At 45.3% G+C, this 24,333-nt stretch overlaps 1 protein-coding gene across 1 annotated transcript; it reads left to right on the top strand.

The window, feature by feature from the left end:
• The first annotated feature begins 3,355 nt into the window (after positions 1-3,355).
• Positions 3,356-5,388, top strand: LOC133448990 (red-sensitive opsin-like). The gene is made up of 6 exons (XM_061728037.1): positions 3,356-3,522; positions 3,766-4,062; positions 4,157-4,325; positions 4,452-4,617; positions 4,732-4,971; positions 5,060-5,388. Exons 1-6 carry the CDS (start codon positions 3,420-3,422, stop codon positions 5,156-5,158), a joined length of 1,074 nt encoding a protein of 357 aa, XP_061584021.1. The 5' UTR covers positions 3,356-3,419; the 3' UTR covers positions 5,159-5,388.
• The last annotated feature ends 18,945 nt before the right edge of the window (positions 5,389-24,333 follow it).

The following is a 24,333-nucleotide window of genomic DNA, read 5'->3' as shown; positions in this document are numbered from 1 at the left end:
ACTCACTGTACACTGGCTTAAGGTTCGCGAACGTCAGTATCAACAAAAAGAACTGCACCTAAGAAACCAGCTAAAGTTCGAGTGTCACAAAGAGGTGTGAAACTGCAACCACACCAACATTTTTCATGACTGACATGAACCTGCAAGTTTTGCCTTCAGTAGTTTTGCAAGTATGTGCCAGAAGCAAAATCAAGTAGACTATAAAGGAACAACTTTATGTATAATCAGCGGTGTGGACTTTTGATTGGCAGGCTTCACAGCCAAGACTAGCTACTTAGCTCTGTATTGATTTCTGAGCTTTTAACTGAACATAATCATCCATATTTTAAGGAGAAGATCACTGTGACTGGTTGTGCAGCGGCCTGGAGGATCCGAGGATGAAGCTTAGCCAAGAGCAGGCAGCTACACACCGTGGCCATTTCTGATTTTGAAACTGAAACGACTCTTGAAACAAGAGCTCCTGTTGTAGAGATTCACCAGAAGCTCCACAGCTCCTCCAGCGGGGATCGGCTGCAGGGAGCGGGAGCAGCGGGGGATCACATCAGCGGAGGTCTGGACTCTGTGGATGGTCCATCCATGAGTGATACTGAACCACTCTTTCAGTATTTGAGCCCGCTCAATCCTGACTTCGTCATCTTGAATATGCCTGTGTCATCAGCGAAGAAAATATCCACGGTTTTCTTTGGGCTACGCAGCTGTTCAGTCCTTTCACTTCCCGTCATTGCTTGTGTGGAAATGTTCTTATTTTCATTATTAAACTCTACTGTTTTTTTTTATTTCATCAAATCCTTAGGTGATCATTGATCACGATCATTCAAGAATGTGGTGCGACCACATTTCTTCATGGAAGATGATGGTTTCTCACCATACTTCAAGTTATTAGTAATGCGTTGGACTACTCTTAACACAATCTTAGTACAATCCCCTTAGATGTTCTCTTTGTTTGATGCCAATAATTTTACAATTCTGAAACAGATTAACATCTTTTCCACAACTGCAAGATGTGCCTTCATGGTTGTTTAAGAAATAAAAAGGTCCTCACTGCATCAGTTAGGGTTCAATAACTAGTTACCAGCTGAAACATCAGCATCCCTGCACTTCTTATCCAATGGGAAGGCTCCCTTTGACCGAGTAAAATCCAGCTGGGGACTTTGTTTTGGACAGGAAGCGTATGTTGCTGCGTTGAAAGCTGGGATATGACCGCTGTCACTAAAATGCTTTTTCTTTGTTAGTTACATAGGCTTCACCTTCTCCGTTACACTGAACTTCAGCTCCAATATAACAGGCACAGCACAAATACAGCACAGCATGAGGTACAAATCCACATTTACTGCTATATTTATGGTTTGTGTACAGCATGAACTAAAAATTTAGCAGGACTCTGATGAAACAAGATACAATCTACCTCAGTGTTGGTTTAATTATGTGTAGGGGTCAATAACCGTAAGAACACCACATGCAGCAAAAATGGTGGAATGAAAGCAGAGATCGACATTTAGATCTAACCTCAGCAAACAGGAGGTCCGATCCAGAGTATACATATATATATATATATATACACCACTTGAGATCCTCGACCTTTGATAGGGTTAAGAAGGTAAGGAGATCAAGACATGGTGTAAGCATTTATAAAGTGAAGATTTTCTAACAAAGATAAACAGTAGTCTGACCCAGTTTAGAAAGCAGGTCAAATACTTGATCATAACCCCTTTAACAAAGATATACACCACTTCACACTAACAAGATACAATGTGCCCAGTTTAGAAGTTTCAGTCAACTTGTCATGAATAATTTGTCAAAGGGAGGAACCTGCACAGACACATATATGAGTGGGTGCTGCTGTTCAATCCATCAAACTGTACAGGAAATCCTATTGAATTACTTGTAGTTCTAACCAGAAAAATAAGTGTGTCTGTAGCTCCTAAGCTGCTCAAAAGTTAATCTTGTCCAAATCAGGGCAAAGTTTTCCACAGCATCTCTACAACGTTTGAACGTTTATGATGACTCTTGGTAAATTCCGTTTCAAATGTAATTTGATTAAGTGATCTACTGCTGGCATGAGTTGTGTTACGGGATAAGTCCATCCTTCGCAGTCTAGTGACGCGGTTCTATAGGTCTTTAACATGGTGCAACTTAAACACAGCGATACTTGACTAAACAAATCAAGAAGACAGACACACAGTGATTGAAGGAATGCTGCAGCAGCATTTCAGAAGATTCCCTCAACAAAGAATGTGGGAGAATGAAATGCAAGAACAAAGACATGGCACTGACTGTAAAACTGTTTTCAGAAGACAAGTGTGTGCTTTTAAAAAGTACAAACCAGGTTTTTCAGATAGGAAGTGTCCTGGACAGGATGTCACGGGTGCAATAATTTAATTATGACTGTGACGTTAGTTGCAAGCTCAAGTGTAGCCAAAAAAAATCTTATGCTCTTTGGTGAATCTTCTTTCCGGAGGGATTAAAGGTGTCTTACTTGCTTCATATGTCAACAAGCGCAACTGTCACAGTCCCAGTGCTGCGGATCTCCTTCCGTCCATCCATCTTCTTCCGCTTATCCGTTCCCGGGTCGCGGGGACAGCGGGGGCAGCCCCCGCAACCCGGATCTCCTTCCGTCCTCTAAATCTGCTTAAAGAACTGTCTATCCTCTCATGTCATCCAGAGTCCACACATATTCAGATCAACACCGAAACATTGTACACAAAGGGGAATAATGCTGTAAACCATGTATGACTGTCCTTTATGGCACTGAAAAGTATTAGGATTGGAACAATTCTTTGAAGCTGAACAGTCATTTGATAAAGATTTGCGGAATTGCTCCATTAAATATTCATTTCTACAGTGCTATAGTGCTAAAAATAAATATGACGTCATGGGTCTAGAAGGAAAATAAGGAGACAAGATGTACATGAATGTGATGGTCAGAGGCCCAAAAACTAATCCTAATATGAACTGCATACGGAAATCTACTCAGAGTCTTAATCTCATTGGCTGATAGTTTTAATTACTGTTCATAATCAGTTTTTTTGCTTCAACTTTAGGTGTGACTGCCAAGGCTAACCAAAGTTAATCAGTTGTTTTGCTTCACCTTTAGGTGTGACTGCCAAGTGGCTAACCAAAGTTAATCACTTTTTTTTGCTTCACCTTTAGGTGTGACTGCCAAGTGGCTACCCAAAGTTAATCAGTTTTTTTACTTCACCTTTAGGTGTGACTGCCAAGTGGCTAACCAAAGTTAATCAGTTTTTTTGCTTCACCTTTAGGTGTGACTGCCAAGTAGCTAACCAAAGTTGTTATTTGATTAAAAAGTAATCCGATCAACATAGGTATAAAAGATAAAGTCAGTTGTGAAGCTCTGTTCAGCGAGGAGGTTACAAGAAACAGGACAGCCGGACAGCGGAGGCCCTTCTTCTTAGACCAGAATGGCAGAGGAGTGGGGGAAACAAAGTTTTGCTGCCAGGCGGCACAATGAAGATACAACAAGGGGCTCTGCCTTCGCCTACACAAACAGCAATAATACTCGAGGTACAGTCTCAACACTTTCTCTCTGAGAAAAACAAACTGGATACAAGAAAATGAAAGATAGCAGTGGAAGATTTAGTTTTGCATTTTGAGATGTTTATCAGAGCATCATTACAGCTAAAATTCTGAGTTTAAAATAACTCCATACAGATAAGATGATGTGGATTCGGGAGATCGCAGCACCACACGAGATACACAGCTGTGAAACTGTAACATGATTTGATTTTCTGTTACCTTTTTTCCCAGATCCCTTTGAGGGACCCAACTACCACATCGCTCCACGATGGGTTTACAACGTTTCCACACTCTGGATGTGTATAGTAGTCGTTTTGTCAGTCTTCACCAATGGTCTGGTCTTGGTGGCCACAGCAAAGTTCAAGAAGCTCCAACACCCTCTGAACTGGATCTTGGTCAATCTTGCCATAGCTGACCTTGGAGAGACAGTTTTCGCCAGCACCATCAGTGTGTGCAACCAGTTCTTTGGATATTTCATTCTGGGACATCCAATGTGCGTCTTTGAAGGCTACACTGTCTCAGTTTGTGGTGAGTCATAACGTCTGAGACACAAATGTCCAGTGTGATTGTCTGTCATATCCGATGAATGGTGACTTGAGGAATGTACTTGTTTTTTACTCAGGTATTGCTGCTCTTTGGTCCCTGACTATCATCTCTTGGGAGAGATGGGTAGTCGTGTGCAAACCTTTTGGAAATGTCAAGTTTGATGCCAAATGGGCCACAGGTGGAATTTTGTTCTCCTGGATCTGGGCTGCAGCATGGTGTGCTCCTCCGATCTTCGGATGGAGCAGGTAATCGCCGCTTTTGTTTATTTCATGTCAGCGCCATCATTCTTGGAAATATCAGTAGAAACATTAGCTGAACTTGAACTTTAATTGGTGGAACATTACTAAAGACTAAAAGTTTTCTTGAACCAGGTACTGGCCTCATGGACTGAAGACTTCCTGTGGACCTGACGTGTTCAGTGGAAGTGACGACCCTGGAGTCCAGTCCTACATGGTTGTTCTCATGGTTACATGTTGTTTCCTTCCCCTGGCTATCATCATCTTGTGCTACCTTGCTGTGTGGTTGGCCATCCGTGCTGTAAGTTTTCTTCCTCGCGCCTGTAACTTAAATCTCATCCAGCTATTTACAGTATTTGCAAAAGCCTTGAGATTTTTTTTTATTTATTTTTTTTCATCTTTTTGTGAACCACAGGTTGCTATGCAGCAGAAGGAGTCTGAGTCAACCCAGAAAGCTGAGAGAGACGTATCCAGGATGGTTGTCGTCATGATCGTGGCGTATATCGTGTGCTGGGGACCTTACACCTTCTTTGCCTGCTTTGCTGCGGCCAACCCTGGATACGCCTTCCATCCTCTGGCTGCAGCCATGCCTGCATACTTTGCAAAGAGCGCCACCATCTACAACCCAGTCATCTATGTCTTCATGAACCGACAGGTGTCTTATTGCACTTTTTATTAACTCATCTTGTCATTAGAGTTTTCTTTTCCATTCCTAACATCAATTTTCATTCTTCCTTTTTTAGTTCCGCTCGTGCATCATGCAGCTCTTTGGTAAAGCGGAGGATGATGGCTCTGAAGTGTCCACTTCGAAGACAGAGGTCTCCTCTGTGGCTCCTGCATAAACCTCTGTGCTCTCCAATGTGGACAAAAGCAAAAAACACTTTGACTTGTACAGTAAATATTTGTTATTTTATTTGTCTTCTTTTCGTAAACATAGTTTTCTGGCAAATGGAAAAAAAAAAAAAAAAAAAGCGCATTATATTAATAATAAATTTAAGGTGTCATTATTTAATAATGCTTCACTGGTCTTTTTTGAACTGAATTTAAAATATAAAGCATTCTATAAAACTTGCTCTTTGTGTGTTATTCTGACAACCCTGAATAATTAGGAGGGTGCTGATTTTATTATTTTGAAAAAGGCTTAACAGAGGCTTTGTCTGGAAATATTAATAAATTTACATCGCGCCAAATCACGACAAATGTCATCTCAAGACACTTCAACAACACAATTGAACTCCAAATTAAAGCTGCAAGCAGCGATGAACGGGCCCTCGCACCCTTGTGCACGTTCAGGCGTGCTGCAGTGGAAGTGCTTGTATGACTTGCATGTAGATGTCTTCAGGCCTGGACATTTAGTGGATGACACCAGCTACGACTCTCTATATCAAACCATTCAAAAGTTATGGGAGAAAGTAGGAACTATCAGATATCGAGCAATCAGAAGAAGGGCAGGGCTAATTTAGGGCTTCACAGGAAGGGGCTGCAGCACCTATTTCCTAAAGAGGCTGAGGGGCTGTAGCATCCGCCAGAAGAGGCTTTAGGCGTTCTGCCAGTCTGCAGAAGAAGCCTGGTTCTGGAGTGGGTAGAAACATCCCTCACCCTCTGCACTCCTCGACGAGGCAGAGGAGCACCTCCCCAGCTGCCCCGTGAGGGAGAGACTTCAGCACTGCACTGCTGTAGATGCTGCAGGACAGCACAACCTCCTCTCTGCTCCTTTCCATCAAGCATACACATCTTTCTATTGTTGGTCAGTCTCGCACACAGAAACGCTCTCCTTTATGACGCTATTTACTTTTGGCATTTTTTCTATAGTTAAGTACCATTTGAGCCCTTGAAAATACTCAAAAACGGGCCGTGGGGGGGGCACTGTCCCGCGTGGCCCGGCACTCCCCGCCTCACGGTTTTAACAGCAAAATAGACACTGCACATTCAACACTTAATAAATACATTTGACAAGGACACGTAGTTCGGGAGGGGGGGGGGTCGGTCTCAATCGATACTTGGCCCTCCCCCCTCCCTGTTTTTATGGCATTAATCACATGCACTCAACACCAGGGGCGGGAGGGGGTCCCACATCACCCGCATTCCCTCACCGGCCTGGGACAGGTGGGTCGGGTTACCCGGGCCTGGCGGGGCCCGCCGTGCAGCCTGGGGTGCCTTCTGGCGGTGCTGGACCCCCCCGGGGAGGGGGAAACGGTGCGTGATTGTATGTCTGTGTCGGTGAGAATGCGGTATGGAAGGGTCCTGCCATGGAGGATTTGAGCCTCCATTGGCAGGACATCAAAACTTAATAATTTATCAATATTATATTATACAAAGATGGTTATTATTATTATTATTAGTAGTAGTAGTAGTATTATTATTATTATTAGTATTATTATTATGTATAGTATATCATATTATTATTAGTATAGATATCGGATAGTTGAATGGATGAATGAATGGGATGCCTGGGTCTGGGGCCCTCCGTTGTCGGGCCTGCACGGGTGTCGCCTTGTTGGGGGGTTCCCTCTCTCCGGGCCCGTCTCCGGTCCCCCCCGCTGCCTCTGCGGCGGGGCGCCCCTCTGGTCTTGGAGGGCCACTTTCGTGGGGGACGGGTGCGCCTGCCCGCGTCGGCGGCCGGGGCGGCTCTGTCTCTCCGGGCAGGCTGGCCCCCTGCCGGGTGGGGGTCGTTGGCCTGAAGGGTGAGGGCCTCCTGGCCGCGTGTCCGGCCCGGACCGGGTGGCCGGGGATTGCCTGGGTCGCGGTCCGCCGCCGCGGGATCCCTGGCTGCTTCTTCCCGTGCCGTGGGGGCCCCGCCCGCGGGCCCCCTCGGCCGTCGCCGGGGGGGGGAGGGCCTCGCAGGCGGTGGGTTGCCTACCTCCTACTTCTCCCCTCTGTGGGGTTGCCGGTGGCCTGGGTTCCGGGCTCTTCCGTGTCGGCCTCTGGTCTCGCGGGTGGCGGGGTTGCTCCCCCCCCTTCCCCACTATAGATACACTTCAGGTGGAGCTTTGTTTGGTTTATTACACACACACACACACACACACACACACACACACACACACACACACACACACACACACACACACACACACACACACACACACACACACACACACATACACACATACACACATATAGTCACTTAGTCACATACATATACACACACACACACACACACACACACACACACACACACACACACACACACACACACACACGCATGATCATATACATAGCAGCAGTGGATGTCGTCACCCCCCCCCCCCCCCCCCCCCAAAAAAAAAAAAAAAAAAACCACTGGGTTTGTATGTGTATATTTATGTATGTGTACACATATGTGTGCGTATATATATGTATATATATTAAATATAGTAATAATGCACATATATACACTTTTGGTTTCTACCGTCATGGCATCAATCAATAATATGTGTGCAGACAAGGTAAAAAAAAAAAAAAAAAATACTCAAAAAAAAGTGAGTACTCAGGCGGATCTCTCTCTTAAAACCGACCAGATTTCTTGGTCACAAATATGTTTAAATACTTTCACTATGACTAAGAACCCAAACTTACAACTTATACAGTACAGTTCTTCACAGAATACATTATACAGGACAAAGGATGTTCCAGATGGGCTTTGTCACCTCTAACATCTGCTCACAGTGCACAGAGAACACCCCTGATAATTATATGCATGCTTTATGGTTTTGTACACCGGTACAGAGGTTCTGGACGGAGATTTGTGAGGATTTATCCACATGGATCAACTACAGAATCCCAGTGTGCCCCATGTAGCAAGCTCGTTGCCACTGGGGCCGACCGACAGAACAAAGGACACAGGGTTTTGTGCAGGAACCGGTTTATTCCCTCTCACTGCGGACACACGTGCACCAACACCTTCAGCCAGCAGCAGACCTCTCTCTGGAGTGCAGCTGCTCCTTATGAAGGCAGGGTGGAGAGGTTTATTGGGCACACCTGGGCCCAATCTACTGATTGGCTGCTCCTCCACCCTGCCACACCCAACGATATGTATATTAGGTCACTTGGGATATATTCAAATGGAATCTAACTGGATACACCTGGTTCTCACTGCCTTATGTATCGCAAAGAAAACCATTCTAGTGAATTGGAAACAAAAGTCCAGTTTATGTATTAACCACTTTAGGAATCTTCTGTCAGATCATATTAGTAGTGAGATAATGTCTGCCTCCACTGAACAACATTCGGCTGAATTGCACTCTCTCTGGTCCCCGATTATAGGCTTCATTACCTAGTGGGGGCGGGGTGGTGGTGATCTTGTAGCCCTTGGGGTTGGGGGTCGGCTTGGGGGACTGGGGTGCGGACCTCTGGTGGCCCTGGGGGGCGGTGGGTGGGGCCCTGTCCCTGGCCGGGGGGGGGCCTTGGGGGCCTATGGGGGGGGTTACCTCATGTCGGTGGGAGGGTGGCTGGGGGGGCTCGGGTGGGGGGCCGTGGCTAGGGTGTCTCCGGTTTTCTCTTGGGGGGGCTGGGCTGTGGGCGTGGGGGTCCCGCTCGGAGGGCCCGGCCCTGCCTGGGTTGGGGGGTGGCTGTCTGCGCTGGGGGGGCATTGCTGCCTTGGTCCTCCGTCGCTGGGTGGGGGCCGCATGCCCCTTCGTCTGTGGGGACTCCGTGACCTTTGGGGTGTCCGCCGGGGTGGGCCCGGTAGGGGGGTGGGGCCGGGTCCAGGGGTCGGGCCTCCCCTGGCCGGGGGGTGCACGGGCGGGCACGGCGGCGGGGTCATTCTCAGGTGTCTATGTCTTATGTCGTCAGTATGAATGGAGGGGTGCTGGGCCATTTTCCCCTCCGCCTGGGGGCTCCGACGGCGCCGGGGGCGCCCATGGAGGTACGGTGGGGCCCTGGCCCGGCTTAGAGGGCCGGCCCCCGGCGACTTGGATGGCCGGCTGGGGAGCGTGGGCGCCTTTCCAGGGCCGGCTCTACTGGCCCTGCCTCCTGGCTTCGGCCTCCGCTCCCCCTCCTGCTCCCCCTACACGATTCATACGCACACAGGCGAAGGGGCGGGGGGTCTGGGGCGTAGGGGACATTGTCCCACGTGGCCCAGTACTCCCCGCCACACGGTTTTAATAACACTGTAGACACTGCACATTCAACATTTAATAAATAATAAATGCGAAGGGGGGGGGGGGGGGGGGGCTCGCTGGCAGTCGGTTTCCTCCCGCCCTCTTCTCGCCCTCTGTGGGGTTGCTGGTGGCCTGGGTTCCGGGTTCTTCCTTGTCGGCCTCTGGTCTCGCGGGTGGCGGGGTTGCTCCCCCACCTCCCCCACTATAGATAGACTTCAGGTGGAGCTTTGATAGGATTGTTACACACACACACACACACACACACACACACACACACACACACACACACACACACACACACACACACACACACACACACACACACACACCAACACACACGCACGTTAACACATAGATTCATGTACCATTGCATTTATTGGTATTACTAATTACTATTAGTGACTATTATTGTTACGATTATAGTTACCATTATTAGTGCCACGGCTGCGCCACGTGGCACTCCTCCTCCATTGAGATGCGCAAGCTCAATGGAGGAGGAGTGCCTCGTGCGCAGCACGAGGCACTCATACTATTGCTCAGGCTTATTCCATATTCTTCCGTAAAAACTTTGGCGCGTAACTAGTCCCGCAGCTTTGAGAAAACGCGAAAAGTAAAAACGTAGAAACGTGCGCCTTAATCGGGAATCGAGTGGTATGACTTTTATTAGCGATTGGCGTGCACGTTTTTGCGCAACGTGCACAAACGTGCGCTTTTTGCCCCATCCGGAACGCATTGCATGAACTTTGGGGCCTCACCACGCGCACACCGTTACTCGAAAAATTCTGAACCGATTTAGAAAGTTGTAGGCCCTGAATTTAACTACAGTCCTGTGGATTTTCAGAACAATGGCACGAATAGTTTTTGCACGAAGTGCAAAAACATTTCCAAATTTCCAAACTAATGGGGAGATTTTCCCATGTAAGTGAATGGGGCAGAATGTAACACTGGGGATGGGAGGAGGTTGGAAAAACTCCAAATTCACCTTTTTTTTGAGTCACGTATCTTTCTCATACTTGCACGTAGAAACCTCATTCAAACTTCAAAACGGAGGAAAACTTCTCTTCTCTCTCCAAACCCGAAACTGTTTTTTCCTAAAATGTACACTTTTCAAGATATGAGCCCTCAAGCGAGGACTGGAAATCACTTTTTTTCAAATCTAGAGCACGGGAGTCAGTTTGCTAGAGTGTAGTTACACTGAAAAAAAAACATGATTTCTTATTTGTAACTCGAGGTCACGGCCAAACCGTAAAAGGTAGACAGATAATTTTTGGTCAGAATATAGACATAGGTATTGTGATTCATAAAATGTGACTTTGACAGGCGTGGTGTGCACAAAATTTTAACGGGGGAGCCAACAGACACGCCAGTTCCTGTCTCTCTCTTCATTGACTCCCATGTTAAATGAAGTTTTCTTAAAAAAAATCTCATTTTTGTTTTCGAATTGCCGTTACTAACACATTTTAAGGAATATCTGTATGAAAATAACATTTAGATAATCTGGTAGGTTCTCCGTTTCTCAAAATGTTTTCGTTTTTCTGCTAAGAGCTACGGTTTGAGCGCAAAGTGGAGTGATTTCAGGTTTGTCACAACCGAAAATCCAGCTGAGTCATTCCCGCTTCCTCTGTATCAGGTTCTTGTTGCCCCTAGCAACCACAGCTCAGCTGTACTGATTAGACTGACCCAGAACTGGTCACATGACAGACTTCATGTAATATAACCTGGAAAATGGAGAAATGGAAGAAATCTGAACCCTGACCTTTTAACCTTAGATGAACACACACACACACACACACACACACACACACACACACACACGATAGGTGTTATTATGGGATGTCAGGTGTTTTTATAGGATGTTAGTGTTATTATGGGATGGCAGGTGTTTTTATAGGATGTTAGTGTTATTATGGGATGGCAGGTGTTTTTATAGGATGTTAGTGTTATTATGGGATGGCAGGTGTTTTTATAGGATGTTAGTGTTATTATGGGATGTTAGTGTTATTATGGGATGGTAGGTGTTTATTATGGGATGGTAGTGTTATTGGTGTTAGCGGTCCCGTTAGTGGTTCTGTTAGCGGTCCTGTTAGCGATCCCGTTAGCGGTCCCGTTAGCGGTCCAGTTAGCGATCCCGTTAGCGGTCCAGTTAGCGACCCCGTTAGCGGTCCCGTTAGCAATCCCGTTAGCGGTCCCGTTAGCAGTTGTTAGCAATCCCGTTAGCGATCCCGTTAGCGGCTCGGTTAGCGATCCCGTTAGCGGCTCGGTTAGCGGTCCCGTTAGCGGCCCCGTTAGCGGTTCAGTTAGCGATTCCGTTAGCGATCCCGTTAGCGGTCCCGTTAGCGATCCCGTTAGCGGTCCAGTTAGCGACCCCGTTAGCGGTCCCGTTAGCAATCCCATTAGCGGTCCCGTTAGCGGTTCCGCTAGCGGTTGTTAGCGATCCCGTTAGCGGTCCCGTTAGCGGTCCCGTTAGCGGTCCCGTTAGCGGTTCCGTTAGCGGTCCCGTTAGTGGTTCTGTTAGCGGTCCTGTTAGCGATCCCGTTAGCGGTCCCGTTAGCGGTCCAGTTAGCGATCCCGTTAGCGGTCCAGTTAGCGACCCCGTTAGCGGTCCCGTTAGCAATCCCGTTAGCGGTCCCGTTAGCAGTTGTTAGCGATCCCGTTAGCGATCCCGTTAGCGGCTCGGTTAGCGATCCCGTTAGCGGCTCGGTTAGCGGTCCCGTTAGCGGTCCCGTTAGCGGTTCAGTTAGCGATTCCGTTAGCGATCCCGTTAGCGATCCCGTTAGCGGTCCAGTTAGCGACCCCGTTAGCGGTCCCGTTAGCAATCCCATTAGCGGTCCCGTTAGCGGTTCCGCTAGCGGTTGTTAGCGATCCCGTTAGCGGTCCCGTTAGCGGTCCCGTTAGCGGTTCCGTTAGCGGTTGTTAGCGGTCCCGTTAGCGACCCCATTAGCGGCTCGGTTAGCGGTCCCATTAGCGATCCCGTTAGCGATCCCGTTAGCGGTCCCGTTAGCGGTCCCGTTAGCGGTTCCGTTAGCGATCCCATTAGCGGTCCCATTAGCGGTCCCATTAGCGGTCCCGTTAGCGGTTCCGTTAGCGGTTGTTAGCGGCTCGGTTAGCGATTCCGTTAGCGGTCCCGTTAGCGATCCCATTAGCGGTCCCATTAGCGGCCCCATTAGCGGTCCCGTTAGCGGTTCCGTTAGTGGTTGTTAGCGGCTCGGTTAGCGATTCCGTTAGCGGCTCGGTTAGCGGTCCCGTTAGCGGCCCCGTTAGCGATCCCTTTAGCGATCCCGTTAGCGGTTCAGTTAGCAATCCCGTTAGCGGTTCTGTTAGCGGTTGTTAGCTGTCCCGTTAGCGGTCCCGTTAGCGGTCCCGTTATCGGTTCCGTTAGCGATCCCATTAGCGGTCCCGTTAGCGGTCCCGTTAGCGGTCCCGTTAGCGATCCTGTTAGCGGCCCTGTTAGCAGTCCCGTTAGCGATCCCGTTAGCGGTCCCGTTAGCGGTTCTTTTAGCGGTTGTTAGCGGCTCGGTTAGCGATCCCGTTAGCGGCTCGGTTAGCGGTCGCATTAGCGATCGCGTTAGCGATCCCGTTAGCGATCCCGTTAGCGGTTCAGTTAGCGATCCCGTTAGCGGTTCCGTTAGCGGTTCTGTTAGCTGTCCCGTTAGCGGTCCCGTTAGCGGTTTTGTTAGCGGTTCTATTAGCCTATTACATATTTTCTGTAATAACTTTTGAATGGTTTGACATAGAGAGTCATGGATGATGTCATATTAATCAGTATTGAGTCCTTTATACCCATTTTATGGGTGCAAATAAGCCCCGCGATCATACGGCAGTAGTCCGTGGCACTTCAAAATTTCCCGGGAATTTTGTCTAGTTGTTACTATTATTGTAACTTGTAAAGTTACATGATAGTAACTATTAATGTTATTTTATTTTTACTATTATTGTAACTATTATAGTTACTATTATTATATATATTACAATGGGTGTTATTTAATAGTAGTTATTATAACTATTATGACCAGATGTGTGTGAGTTTTTATATGTTAAATGTTGATTTTATTATGTAAAGCAATTTGCATTACTATTGTATGAAAAGTGCTTTATAAATAAAGTTGGATTTGCTACTACAGTTACTACTTCTGTTACTATTATTGTTACTATTGTAGTTACTATAATTATTACTATAAATGTTATTATAATAGTTAAAATAATTATTACTATAATAATAGTTACGCTTATTGCTACTATAATTATTGTATTATTAGTATTACTGTTACTATTATAGTAACTATTATAGTTACTATTATAGTTGCTATTATTTTAATTTTATTGTTATTATTGTAGCTAGTATTATTGTTACTATAATTGTTTTTTATTGTCACTATTACAGTTACTACTACTGTAACGATTAGTGTAACTTTTATTGTTTCTATTATACTGTTTTTATTAGTATTCTTTCTATTATACTTACAATTATTGTTACTATTACAGTTACTACTATTGTTACTATTATATTAACATTCATGTTTTAACTATTAAACTGTGTAACTCTTAAAGTTTCTATAATTGGTACTATTATAGTTTTTATTATCTTTATTATTACTGCCACTTTTAGTGTTACCTGTACCGTCACTATTACAGTTACTGTTACTACTACTGTTACTAGTATTGTGCCTAGTATAGTTCCTATAATTGTTATTTTTATTATATTTACTATTATTGCTACTGTTATATTATATTTTATTCATTCTATTATATTTACTATTATGTTTACTATTATTGTTACTTTTTTTTGTTTCTGTTATATTATATGTTACTATTATTGCAACTATTATAGGCAGCACGGTGGCTTGGTGGTTAGCACTGTTGCCTCACAGCAAGAAGGTGCCCGGTTCCACTCTTTCTGTGTGGAGTTTGCATGTTCTCCACACGCTCTCACACACACACACACACACACACACACACACACACACACACACACACACACACACACATACACACACACACACACACACACACACACACACACACACACACACATACACATACACATACACATACACAGACATATACATACACGAACGCACACACATCGACATACACATTGGCTCGTTCACCTGCATGCTTGCTCTGTAGTTTTTGGGGTTAGTTAATCGCGGTAGCTTAGCTCAGACTGTGATTGGATCTCGAGATTTGGGTCGATTGCTGCTCGTGTTTTGGTCGGCTCCGTGTCGGTTTCGTGTTTCGTTTGTGGTTTTTGTTGCAGATCTCCAGTGCTCGACGTGTGTCTCCGTGTGTTCTTGCTTCCTGGTTTAGGAGCGGATGTCAACCCCCCCCCCCCATGTGTATATGTATATATTGTATGTGTATATATATGTATGTGTATGCGTATGTATGCATATATATATATATATGTATATATATTAAATATAGTAACAATGCACATATATATGCCTTAGGTTTTTACCAGCATGGTATTAACCATTAATATGTGTGCTGACAAGGTAAAAAAAAAAAAAAAAATGTATGCCAGAAAATTAGGACTATCAAATATTGACCAATCAGAAGAAGGGGCGGGGCTAATTCAGGCCAATGAAGGTCAAGTACTCAATATCAATTCCGATGACACCATCCACATGTCTTTATCACAACCCGTTCAAAAGTTATGGCAGAAAGTAGGAACTATCAAATATGGACCAATCAGATAAAGGTGGGTCGCGCTTTTTGGCGTCTAGTGTCGCCACGATAACGCTTTTGACTGAGAAAAGTAATGCGCGTCGTCGCAGGATGGAGACGCACATTTTGATGTATAACACACCTGGGTGCACGTTACGGTTCGGGCCATATTAACTGCCGTAGTAATGGCATAATTTGCGCCAAAATTACACGATTAATTCAGAATGGCCGACTTCCTGTTCGGTTTCGGCTGCAGGTCAGGATGCAGCTCCTGAAGCTCCGGCCTGCAAACATACACAAACGAGAAAAAAGGGGGCCAGCACAACAAACTACAAGAACAATGGAGAACAATGATGGTGATGAGATACTTATAATTAATAACTGAAAGTGGAAAGAGAAGGAGGGGTGATGGGCACCGCTCAGTGGATCATGTTGGAGTCCCCCTGCAGCGAAGCTCTATAGCAGCATATCCAGGATGAAGCTCTGTTTCAAGTTCAAGTTAGTTCAAGTTCAAGTTAACTTTATTTAATACCCGTAGGTAGATTTGTTTTGCAGTAAAAGGCATCTCACACACAACCTCTACGGTCCTTAATTTGACACAGGACAAAAACATTACAAGACAAGACAGACATGGCAGGTATCACAAAGTTCACTGACAGGATCAAAGTACATGTTGTCCACAAGGCAAAGAACAATGAATGAATAAAGAAAGTAAAAACCAAGGTCAGGGTTTCTAATAAATAAAAATAAATAAGTTTAAAGCAGGATAGACCTCAGTAATAAAAATTGTTAAGATTTGTTTAAAAGAGAGACAGCAGCAGGGACAAAGCTGTTTCTGTAGCGTGTTGTCCTCGTTCTGGGGACTTTAAACCTGCGTCCTGATGGCAGTAGCTGGAACGCACTCGCTAAGGGATGGGAGGCATCATTGGGAATGGAGCTGGCGAGCCGCTGCAACTGTTTAGCGTACAGCGATTCCAGGCCCAGCTGTGTTTCCCCAATCAGCCGACCTGACCATTTAATAATTTGGTTGAGTGAGCTCCTTTCTTTTATGGGCAGGTTTCCGAACCATGATGCAAGGGAAAAAGCTAAAACAGATTCAATAAAAGCATTATAAAAGCCGCTACGAACGTGTTGGATGAAAAAATGTCTAGCTTTCCAAAACCTAAAAGACCTCGTTATGAATCCGAGTTACGTCGTGACAAGGTCCGAAATAAAACAAGGATTTGTATAGGAGATGCTTTTGATAGATGGAGACGGCTGAAAGCGGAGAAGAATTTGATGACAGATGCCAACGTTGCTGATTTTCTCCTGGACAGGTAAGATTCATGTGGTGTCGTACCTATCTGACATTTCATATATAAACCGTATTTTCGACCATACAGGCGCCGTGTGGAAAGGCGCACCCTCAGTTTTGTGTCATTTCTGTATTTAAAACAAACACACACACGGCACACGGAACCTAAAGGCGCCGTCTACACACACACGCGCGCGCGCCGCAGAACACACACACACAAGCACACGAGTGTGTGTATTTAAAAATAGAGCGGGAGCAAAACTTTGTTTGATTGTAGGCTACTTTATTTCAGTTTTTACATTAATCAAACCCATCAAAGTCCTCATCCTCTGTTTCTGCATTAAAGAGCTCCGCTAAATCAGCTGTGCCAGTCCGAATTTCCTTGCTGTCAGTCACTTTCCGTGCCGTGCGGCGCCTCGGACTTGCCGGCTTTTGCAAATGCTCGCAAAATAGTTCCAGCAGAGACATTGGCCCACGCATCAACAATACATCTGCAAACTGTGGCATAACTTGCCCGGCGCTGTTTTCCACTCTTGGTGAAACTGTGTTCTCCCTCAGTCATCCATCTCTCCCACGCCGCTGCAGCCTTAAGGCTGATTTATGGTTCCGAGTTACACCAACGCAGAGCCTACGCCGTAGGGTACGTGGCGACGCGCACGTACTGTGCGCTTCGCTGCATAATTAAATGTTGCAGTACATTATTATTTCGCAAAAGATCTTTCATAAAGCATTAAATACAGAAAATAAACTTACTGTGTATGACTCGTCGCTTGCCATGGCAGCCTACGTTCCTGCTGCATTCTGCAGCCTACCTGGCAACCTCTGGTCGGGGAGGAGGGGGGGGGGGGAATACAACAGTATTTTGAAAGTGACTGCAGTACCAGTTTTGGCCATTTCTTACAGACGGCTCCTTTAATCTTAACTGGTGTTTAGGCATTCTTCCTGAAATCAGTTGCCATGTCTTTGGTCTTTGTTAGATTGAGCTGTATGAGTCTTCACACCACTTTTTATTTTTTATTTTTTATTTATTTATTTATTTTTTTTCAATATTTTTATCCCGGTTTTTTCCCCCATTTTATCACCCAGTGTTCCTACCTAGACAGTCCTGGGGACTGCCATCCTCTACCAACCCCCGGGAGGGCCCTGCACTGAGCTCAGGTCTCCTCCTTAACCTGAGGAGAGTGAGCAGGCCGCATCTTTTCACCAGACAGGGTGGGGCTTCTCCGGCCGGACATAGCGCGTGGAAAGATCACGTTATTCCGGCCGGATCCTCCCCACCCCATCTGGCACCCCGGTTGGCCAGAGGGGGCATGTATAGCCCAGGACTGTGTGCATGTTTTTGTGAGAGTAGCTCACCTAGCTACCCAAGGGAACACAGGGAGAACATGCAAACTCCACACAGAAAGGCCCTTTCGTCAACCCCACCCAGGGTGTGGGCGCTGAAGTCATGGGGGAACTAACACGCACTTCAGCGCCCACAGTGTCCCCGGCGGGAGTCTTCACACCACCAAATGAGGCGGAACCTTGTTAAAAGTGCTCTGACACATATTAGTATATAAAATGAATAACAAGGGTGAGAGTACACGCCCTTGGGCTGAGCCTGTGGAGGAACACATTCTGTCAGATAAAAATCCATTAACTCTGACTCTGTGTCCTGTTTGTTAAAACGTTTAAAATCCAGCCCACAAGATGTGTACTCAAGTTAAAATGTTCTAAAAGCCTCTGCATTAAAATGTGCGGCTGGATTGTATTAAAAGCGGAGGAAAAATCAATGAATAAAAGCCGGGCATGACACCCGCTTCCTTCGAGATGTTTAAAAAGCATATGAAGAAGAGTGAATGTGGCATCCTCCACTCCTCATTTAGGCCTGTAGGCAAATTGCAATTGGTCCAATCCACTCTCTGTATTTTTCAATATTTCCAGCCGTACCAATTTTTCAAAGATTTTCATTATGATTTAAGTCAAGGCCACTGGTCTAAAATCATTCAGTGTTGTGGGGCAGCTGGATTTAGGGACCGGGACAACCACAGCGTCCTTCCAAATCCTGGGGACCTGCTGTGTTTCAGACCAGCTGCTCTAGTCTGGTCCTGCAGCTGCAGCTATGACTACTGGTCCTGACACAGTAGAGTTAACACTAACTAGACGTTTACTAAACAGAAAGGTTTTAAGTTTGGTTTTAAAAGTGGAGGTGGTGTCAGCCTCCTTAAGCCAGATTGGAAGTTGGTTCCATAGTAATGGTGCCTGATAGCAGAACGCCCGCCCTCCAAATCTACATTTGGATACTCCAAGGGTGTACAAAGTTGGCCCTCGAGGGCCGGTGTCCTACAGGTTTTATATGTTTCCATGCTTTAACGCAACCTGACAGACATGGCTGTGTCATTAATAGAGTTATAAAGACCTTGAAGACAAGCTGATGACGAGGATTAATTAGAATCAGGTGTGTGGAAACAGGGAAACATCTAAAAAATGCAGGACAGGGGCCCTCGAGGACCAACTATGGACACCCCTGCTCTAGGAACTACGAGTCAACCTGCCCTCTGAGAACGGAGAGCTTGGTTAGGAACATAAGGTACTATTAGGTCTTGCAAATATCGCAGAGCTAGGCCGTTTTGGGCTTTATATGTAATAAAATTTAGAATTGTAATCTGAGTTTTACGAGGACCAATGGAGTGAGGCTAACACTGGAGAGATGTGGTCTCTCTTGTTGATTCCTGTCAGCACTTGTGCTGCTGCATTTTGGATCAGCTGGGGGATCTTCAGAGAATTACTTGGACATCCTGCTCATAACACATTACTGTAATCTAGTCTAGAAGATACAAATGTATAAACATGTTTTTCTGCATCACTCTGCGAGAGGATTTTCCTAATCTTTGCAATATTACGGAGATGGAAAAATGCTATTTTACAAACCTGATTAATATATGGTTTAAATGACAAATCCTGATCGAAAACATCACCAAGGCTTCTCACAGTTGCAATGGAGGCCATCGCAACAACATTTAATCCCTTCCTAAAATTCTTTGGACCTGTTTCATTATCTGTTTTATCGGAATTTAGAAGCAAAATATTTGCGGACATCCAGTCCTTGATGTCCCTAAGACATGCCTGAAGTTTAGCTAACGGTTATGTTTCATCTGGGTTCATAGACAAATAGAGCTGCGTATCATCAGCATAGCAATGAAAGTGTATGTCGTGATTCTGGATTATACTTCCCAATGGCTGCATGTATAAACTGAACAAGATTGGCCCTAGTACTGAACCCTGCAGAACACCATAACAGACCTTCGAGTGTTCTGAAGAAACCTCATGTACATGAACAAACTGGAATCTGTCAGATAGATATGATTTAAACCAACGTAGAGCTGTCCCTTTAATCCCAACAACATGCTCTAACCTATGCAGTAAGATGCCATGATCTACAGTGTCAAAAGCAGCACTGAGGTCCAGTAGAACCAGTATGGACATTAATCCCTTATCTGAGGCCATAAGGAGGTCATTTGTGACTGTCTCTGTGCTATGATGCATTCAACAAGATCTCAGAGAGTCAGACGATGCCTGAGGGATGGATGTGAAGTTTGAGTGTTCTAATCTTTAAGAACAAGAGACGTGCAGAGTTGGGGCAACTAGGGTAATAAAGTTAATGTACCATGAAGCTGTGGGAAAGAGTCATAGACGCTACACTAAGGACAGACGTGAGCATTTGTGAGCAGCAGTATGGGTTCATGCCAAAAAAAAGTACTACAGATGTAGTATTTGCTTTGGGAATGTTGATGGAGAAGTACAGAGAAATCCAGAGGGAGCTTCACGGTGTCTGTGTATGATCTAGAAAAAGCTTATGACAGGGTTTGGAAAGAAAAACTGTGGTTCTTTATGAGTAATTCTGGAGTGGGGAGAGCTGCAAGACGGTGGTAAAGGGTGCTCTAGGTGTGACAGAGGAGTTCAAGGTGGATGTGGGACTGTACCATGGATCAGCCATTAGCCCCTTCTTATTTGCTATGATGATGGACGGACTGACAGATGAAGTCAGACAGGAATCTCCATGGACTATGATGTTTTCAGATGATATTGTGATCTGTAGTGAAAGCAGGGAACAGATGGAGGAAAATCACGACAGGTGGAGGTATGCACTGGAAAGAAGAGGGATGAAGGTCCGCTGCAGCAAGGCAGAGTACGTCTGAGATGTCGACAGTACAGAACAACGGAGCGTGTGAAAAAGAAGTGAAGAAATGCATGCAAGCAGGTTGGAACAGTTAGAGAAAAGTGTCAAGAGTCCTGTGTGACAAAAGAGTATCTGCAAGAATTAAAGGTGGACAAGACAGTGGTGAGACCAGGTATGTTGTATGGTTTGGAGACAGTGGTACTGAGGAAGGGAAGGGAGCAGAGCTGGAGGTATGAGAAATGAAAAGGTTGAGCTTCTCTTTGGGAGTGACAAGGATGGATAGGATCGGGATTGAGTTTATCAGAGGGAGGTTGTTAGATCTTTTGGAGATAAAGTCAGAAAGGCCAAACTGAGATGGTTTGGACATGTACGGAGGAGGGATAGTGAGATTGTTGGGAAGAGGATGCTCAAGTGGGAACTGCTGGGCAGGAGGCCTAGAGGAAGACCAAAGAGGAGATATATGGATGTGGTGAAGGAGGACAGGAGGTTGGTTGGTGTGAGAGAAGAGGATGCAGAGGATAGGGGTAGATGGAGATGGATGACTTGCTGTGGGGACCCCTAAAAGGGAGCAGCAGAAGGAGAAGAAGAAGAGACTCGACTGATTTGAAATTCAGAATTACTGAATAAATGAATGAATGAATGTAAGATGTCTCTCTTTTTAATGAGAGACATTAATGACTTGGTTTCTGCTTTTAAGCTTTACTTTCAGCCTTTTTTTACCTTTGACCTGGAACTTCAGTTCACTTACCCATTTGGATTCTGAGCGCAAAACATATTCTAAAATAGCAAACGGTCAAATAACAGTCAACTTTTAGAGCAGGTTAAATGTTTACTGTGTTTGAAAAAAACAAATATCTGAAGATTCTGAGATGACGTTGAACACATCCTACTGCAAACATAAAGATAATTTTCTAGGTCATCCCGACTGTTATAAAGTGGTCGTACAGTTCAGCGCTTTTATTTACTTGGTTTTAATGTCATTTTCATTTTCCAATAGAAGTGACTGGTCCAGAGATGTTTATTTTACTTTTCTCTTTTAAAAGAAAAATCTCTTATCTCACCCTTAATCTGCTCCAGGTCAGGTATTCAGTATACATTTCCATGATAGGAAGCTGGACTTGAACTCACCTCGTAAACCGTTAATCCATAGTGCGGCCTCACAGGACTATATAATGTCCCTTCAGAGATTAATAAAGTATTATTGAATTGAAATGGATACCACAAAAGCAACATGTACACAGTCATGAAACAGAAAATAAATAAATGAATGAATACATAAATAAACATTTCAAAAGCAACAACATGGGTTCTAGAAGTCAAACAGGAAGAAATAATACAACACTCACATATTGTGAATAATTCATTAATTATAATCACTTTTTAAAAAGTGATGCTTAAGGAATAACCTTGACTACTCAAGATACTTTCCTGTACAAAACTTATACTACTTGTTGTCACTTACAGTCCACATACACACGGAGGACAGCAGGAGCTTAGGATGCACCAACAACCGGGACGTTGACAGGTTTCAGGAGGAAAATCTGTTTCTGAAGTGAAAAAGAAGAAGATATATGAGGGTGACATTTAATCTCCACTCAATCAAATCAGCTATATCATGTAGGATGAGTTTGATTTTCTTTGCCATGTCATTTAAATGGAAAGCGGCACGTGCCCTAAACTGCACCCGATTGATATTGAACTCTGAGCCTCCAGAGTGTATATCTATGTGTATATCTAGTCTTGTCTTTCTCTGCTGCTCTGCTCTGCCTTTTTTGATCCTACTCAGCAGCGCTTTTGGTTTTGCTTCAATAAATCCTACTTTTGGTGAACTCCTGCCTCCTGCCTCCTGCTCTCCTGCATTTGGGTCCTCAACAAACAATCGTGACAATGATGATATAATTAAGAATTATTCATATCATGATTTTTAATGCTTCAACTGAATCAGTGGAAATACATGGCAGCAATAATTTTTTTTATTGTTTTTTTTTTTTGCTCCAGCTTATCACTTGGCATGATGACACCCTGTTACGGCTCTGTGGCCTCTGTGTCTGTTTGTGTGTGTGTGTGTGTATGCTCTGCTCTGCTCTGCCTCTTCCCAGGTCCCGCCCCCTCATCATCCACACCTGCAGCCAAGCAGCCATGATGAGTGGGCGTGGCCAGCTACAAATACCTGGGGAGAGCTGCAGTTCGGGGCTGTGTGGGCCTTTGTGTGTGATGAAGCCGTGTGTGTGGCAGGTTTTGCCAGGCTGCCGTGGTCGAAGACCGGCTGATCGGCTCTCCGCGTGGGGGAGCCCGCTTTATGTTTTCCCTTTGTTTGTTTGTTCTTAATAAATGCGCCACGGCTCTGTTGAAACATTGTTCTCCTATTTTATCCTTCGGGTCCCACCTGTGTTACTCCCCTCATTCCCTTATGCCCATGGGGACGTAACATATTTGGGGGCTCGTCCGGGAAACGAAGGATAACGGTCAATGTTTGTTTTTCGTGGTGGTGAGTTGTTGCTGGTGTTGGGCAGGTTTGTTTGATGTCCGCTGATTTTCATTGTCTTGCCTGGTCATTGTGTGAACTGCCTCCCCAGAATTAGATAATTGAGCTGAGTGTCCAGCTGGGCTGACTCAGTCCTTCCAGCGGGCACTCGTTTATTATTTTGTCTTTTTTATTTTCGGAGTAAATCCTGGATGGGGATTCAATTCCCTGGTGGGGGTAGGCATTTCAGGGCTCTGGCCGCTGACGTGTGGCCTTTCAAGTGGCCCCGAGCCCGACACGCTCCAGAAGACAGCTAAGCTAGGCATAGTTTTGGTTAGGTAGGTTCTGGGGAAGTTTTTTTCTGGTCAGGTTGGCCTGTGTGTGTTTGCGGGCATCTGTGTGCATTCTGTTCATCACTGCTGGGTGACTCGCAGGTGTGTTGAGGGCTAAGCCAGTTGTTTCAGCCTAGCAGTGGCTTTGCTGTTTGCTTGGTTAGCTCAGGGCTGTTGTGTTAGCTCAACAGGCTAGTCAGTAGCCTGTGGTGTGGTAGCCTAGTGTGGCTAGTCCAGTGAGGACGGTGGTGTATAGTGTGTAATTGCATTGTGTGCTTAGTGTCATGGCGAGCATGGCCGCCTTCGACCTGGTTGTGTTTGTGGCTAACCCCACTCTGAGCTGGCTAGAAGCCTGTCGAAGGGAGGACCTGCATGCTATTGCTAGACATTATGGCATTCCTGTCTCCACTGCGCTCCGTAAGGGAGAGCTTAAGGATGCTGTGTTAAAGGGGTTGGTTGACAAGGGTGTTCACCTGCCTCCAGTGGCTATTGGGGACCAGGGGGAGGGGTCGTCTGTTGTGGCAGAGCCCTCGGGTTGTAGAATTTAAAAATAATTGATAATCCAATAGACCTACGTCCAAGTTTTTCTAAGTGTTTAATCCTTTGGTCCAAGGTTCAAAGAAAAAAACACAAGTCAAAGTTTTGGCTGGTATCCGTCCACAAAAATACTGTGAAGGTTCTTTATTGTAAAAAAGTACAATCCAAAAACAATTTTCACAGGAGAGTGGTCTGCTCACGGTCCCAAAACACTCTGAAATTTTTATCTCCGGACCACGGCTTTTATAGGTAGATAAGAGACATATGACGATAAATGCATTATTCTCACCATCAATGATCCTACACATCTGTTCATACTACTTTGAAGTTCTTGTTTATGTTCCCTTTATCATTGCTAGATAACTGCCACATAGGAAACTGAAGCTTTGGTGCTCATTTACAATCATCTTCATTATTTCGCCTCTCACCTGCTTTGCTTGCAGTTCACTCAAGGTCATACCCTCCCTTGTCTTTTCTTTGAGGCAC

This window comes from Cololabis saira, chromosome 8, assembly GCF_033807715.1.
Source record: "Cololabis saira isolate AMF1-May2022 chromosome 8, fColSai1.1, whole genome shotgun sequence".
Taxonomy (NCBI): domain Eukaryota; kingdom Metazoa; phylum Chordata; class Actinopteri; order Beloniformes; family Belonidae; genus Cololabis; species Cololabis saira.
Note: the sequence above shows the minus strand (reverse complement) of the source record. Positions and strands in the feature narration are given on the sequence as shown.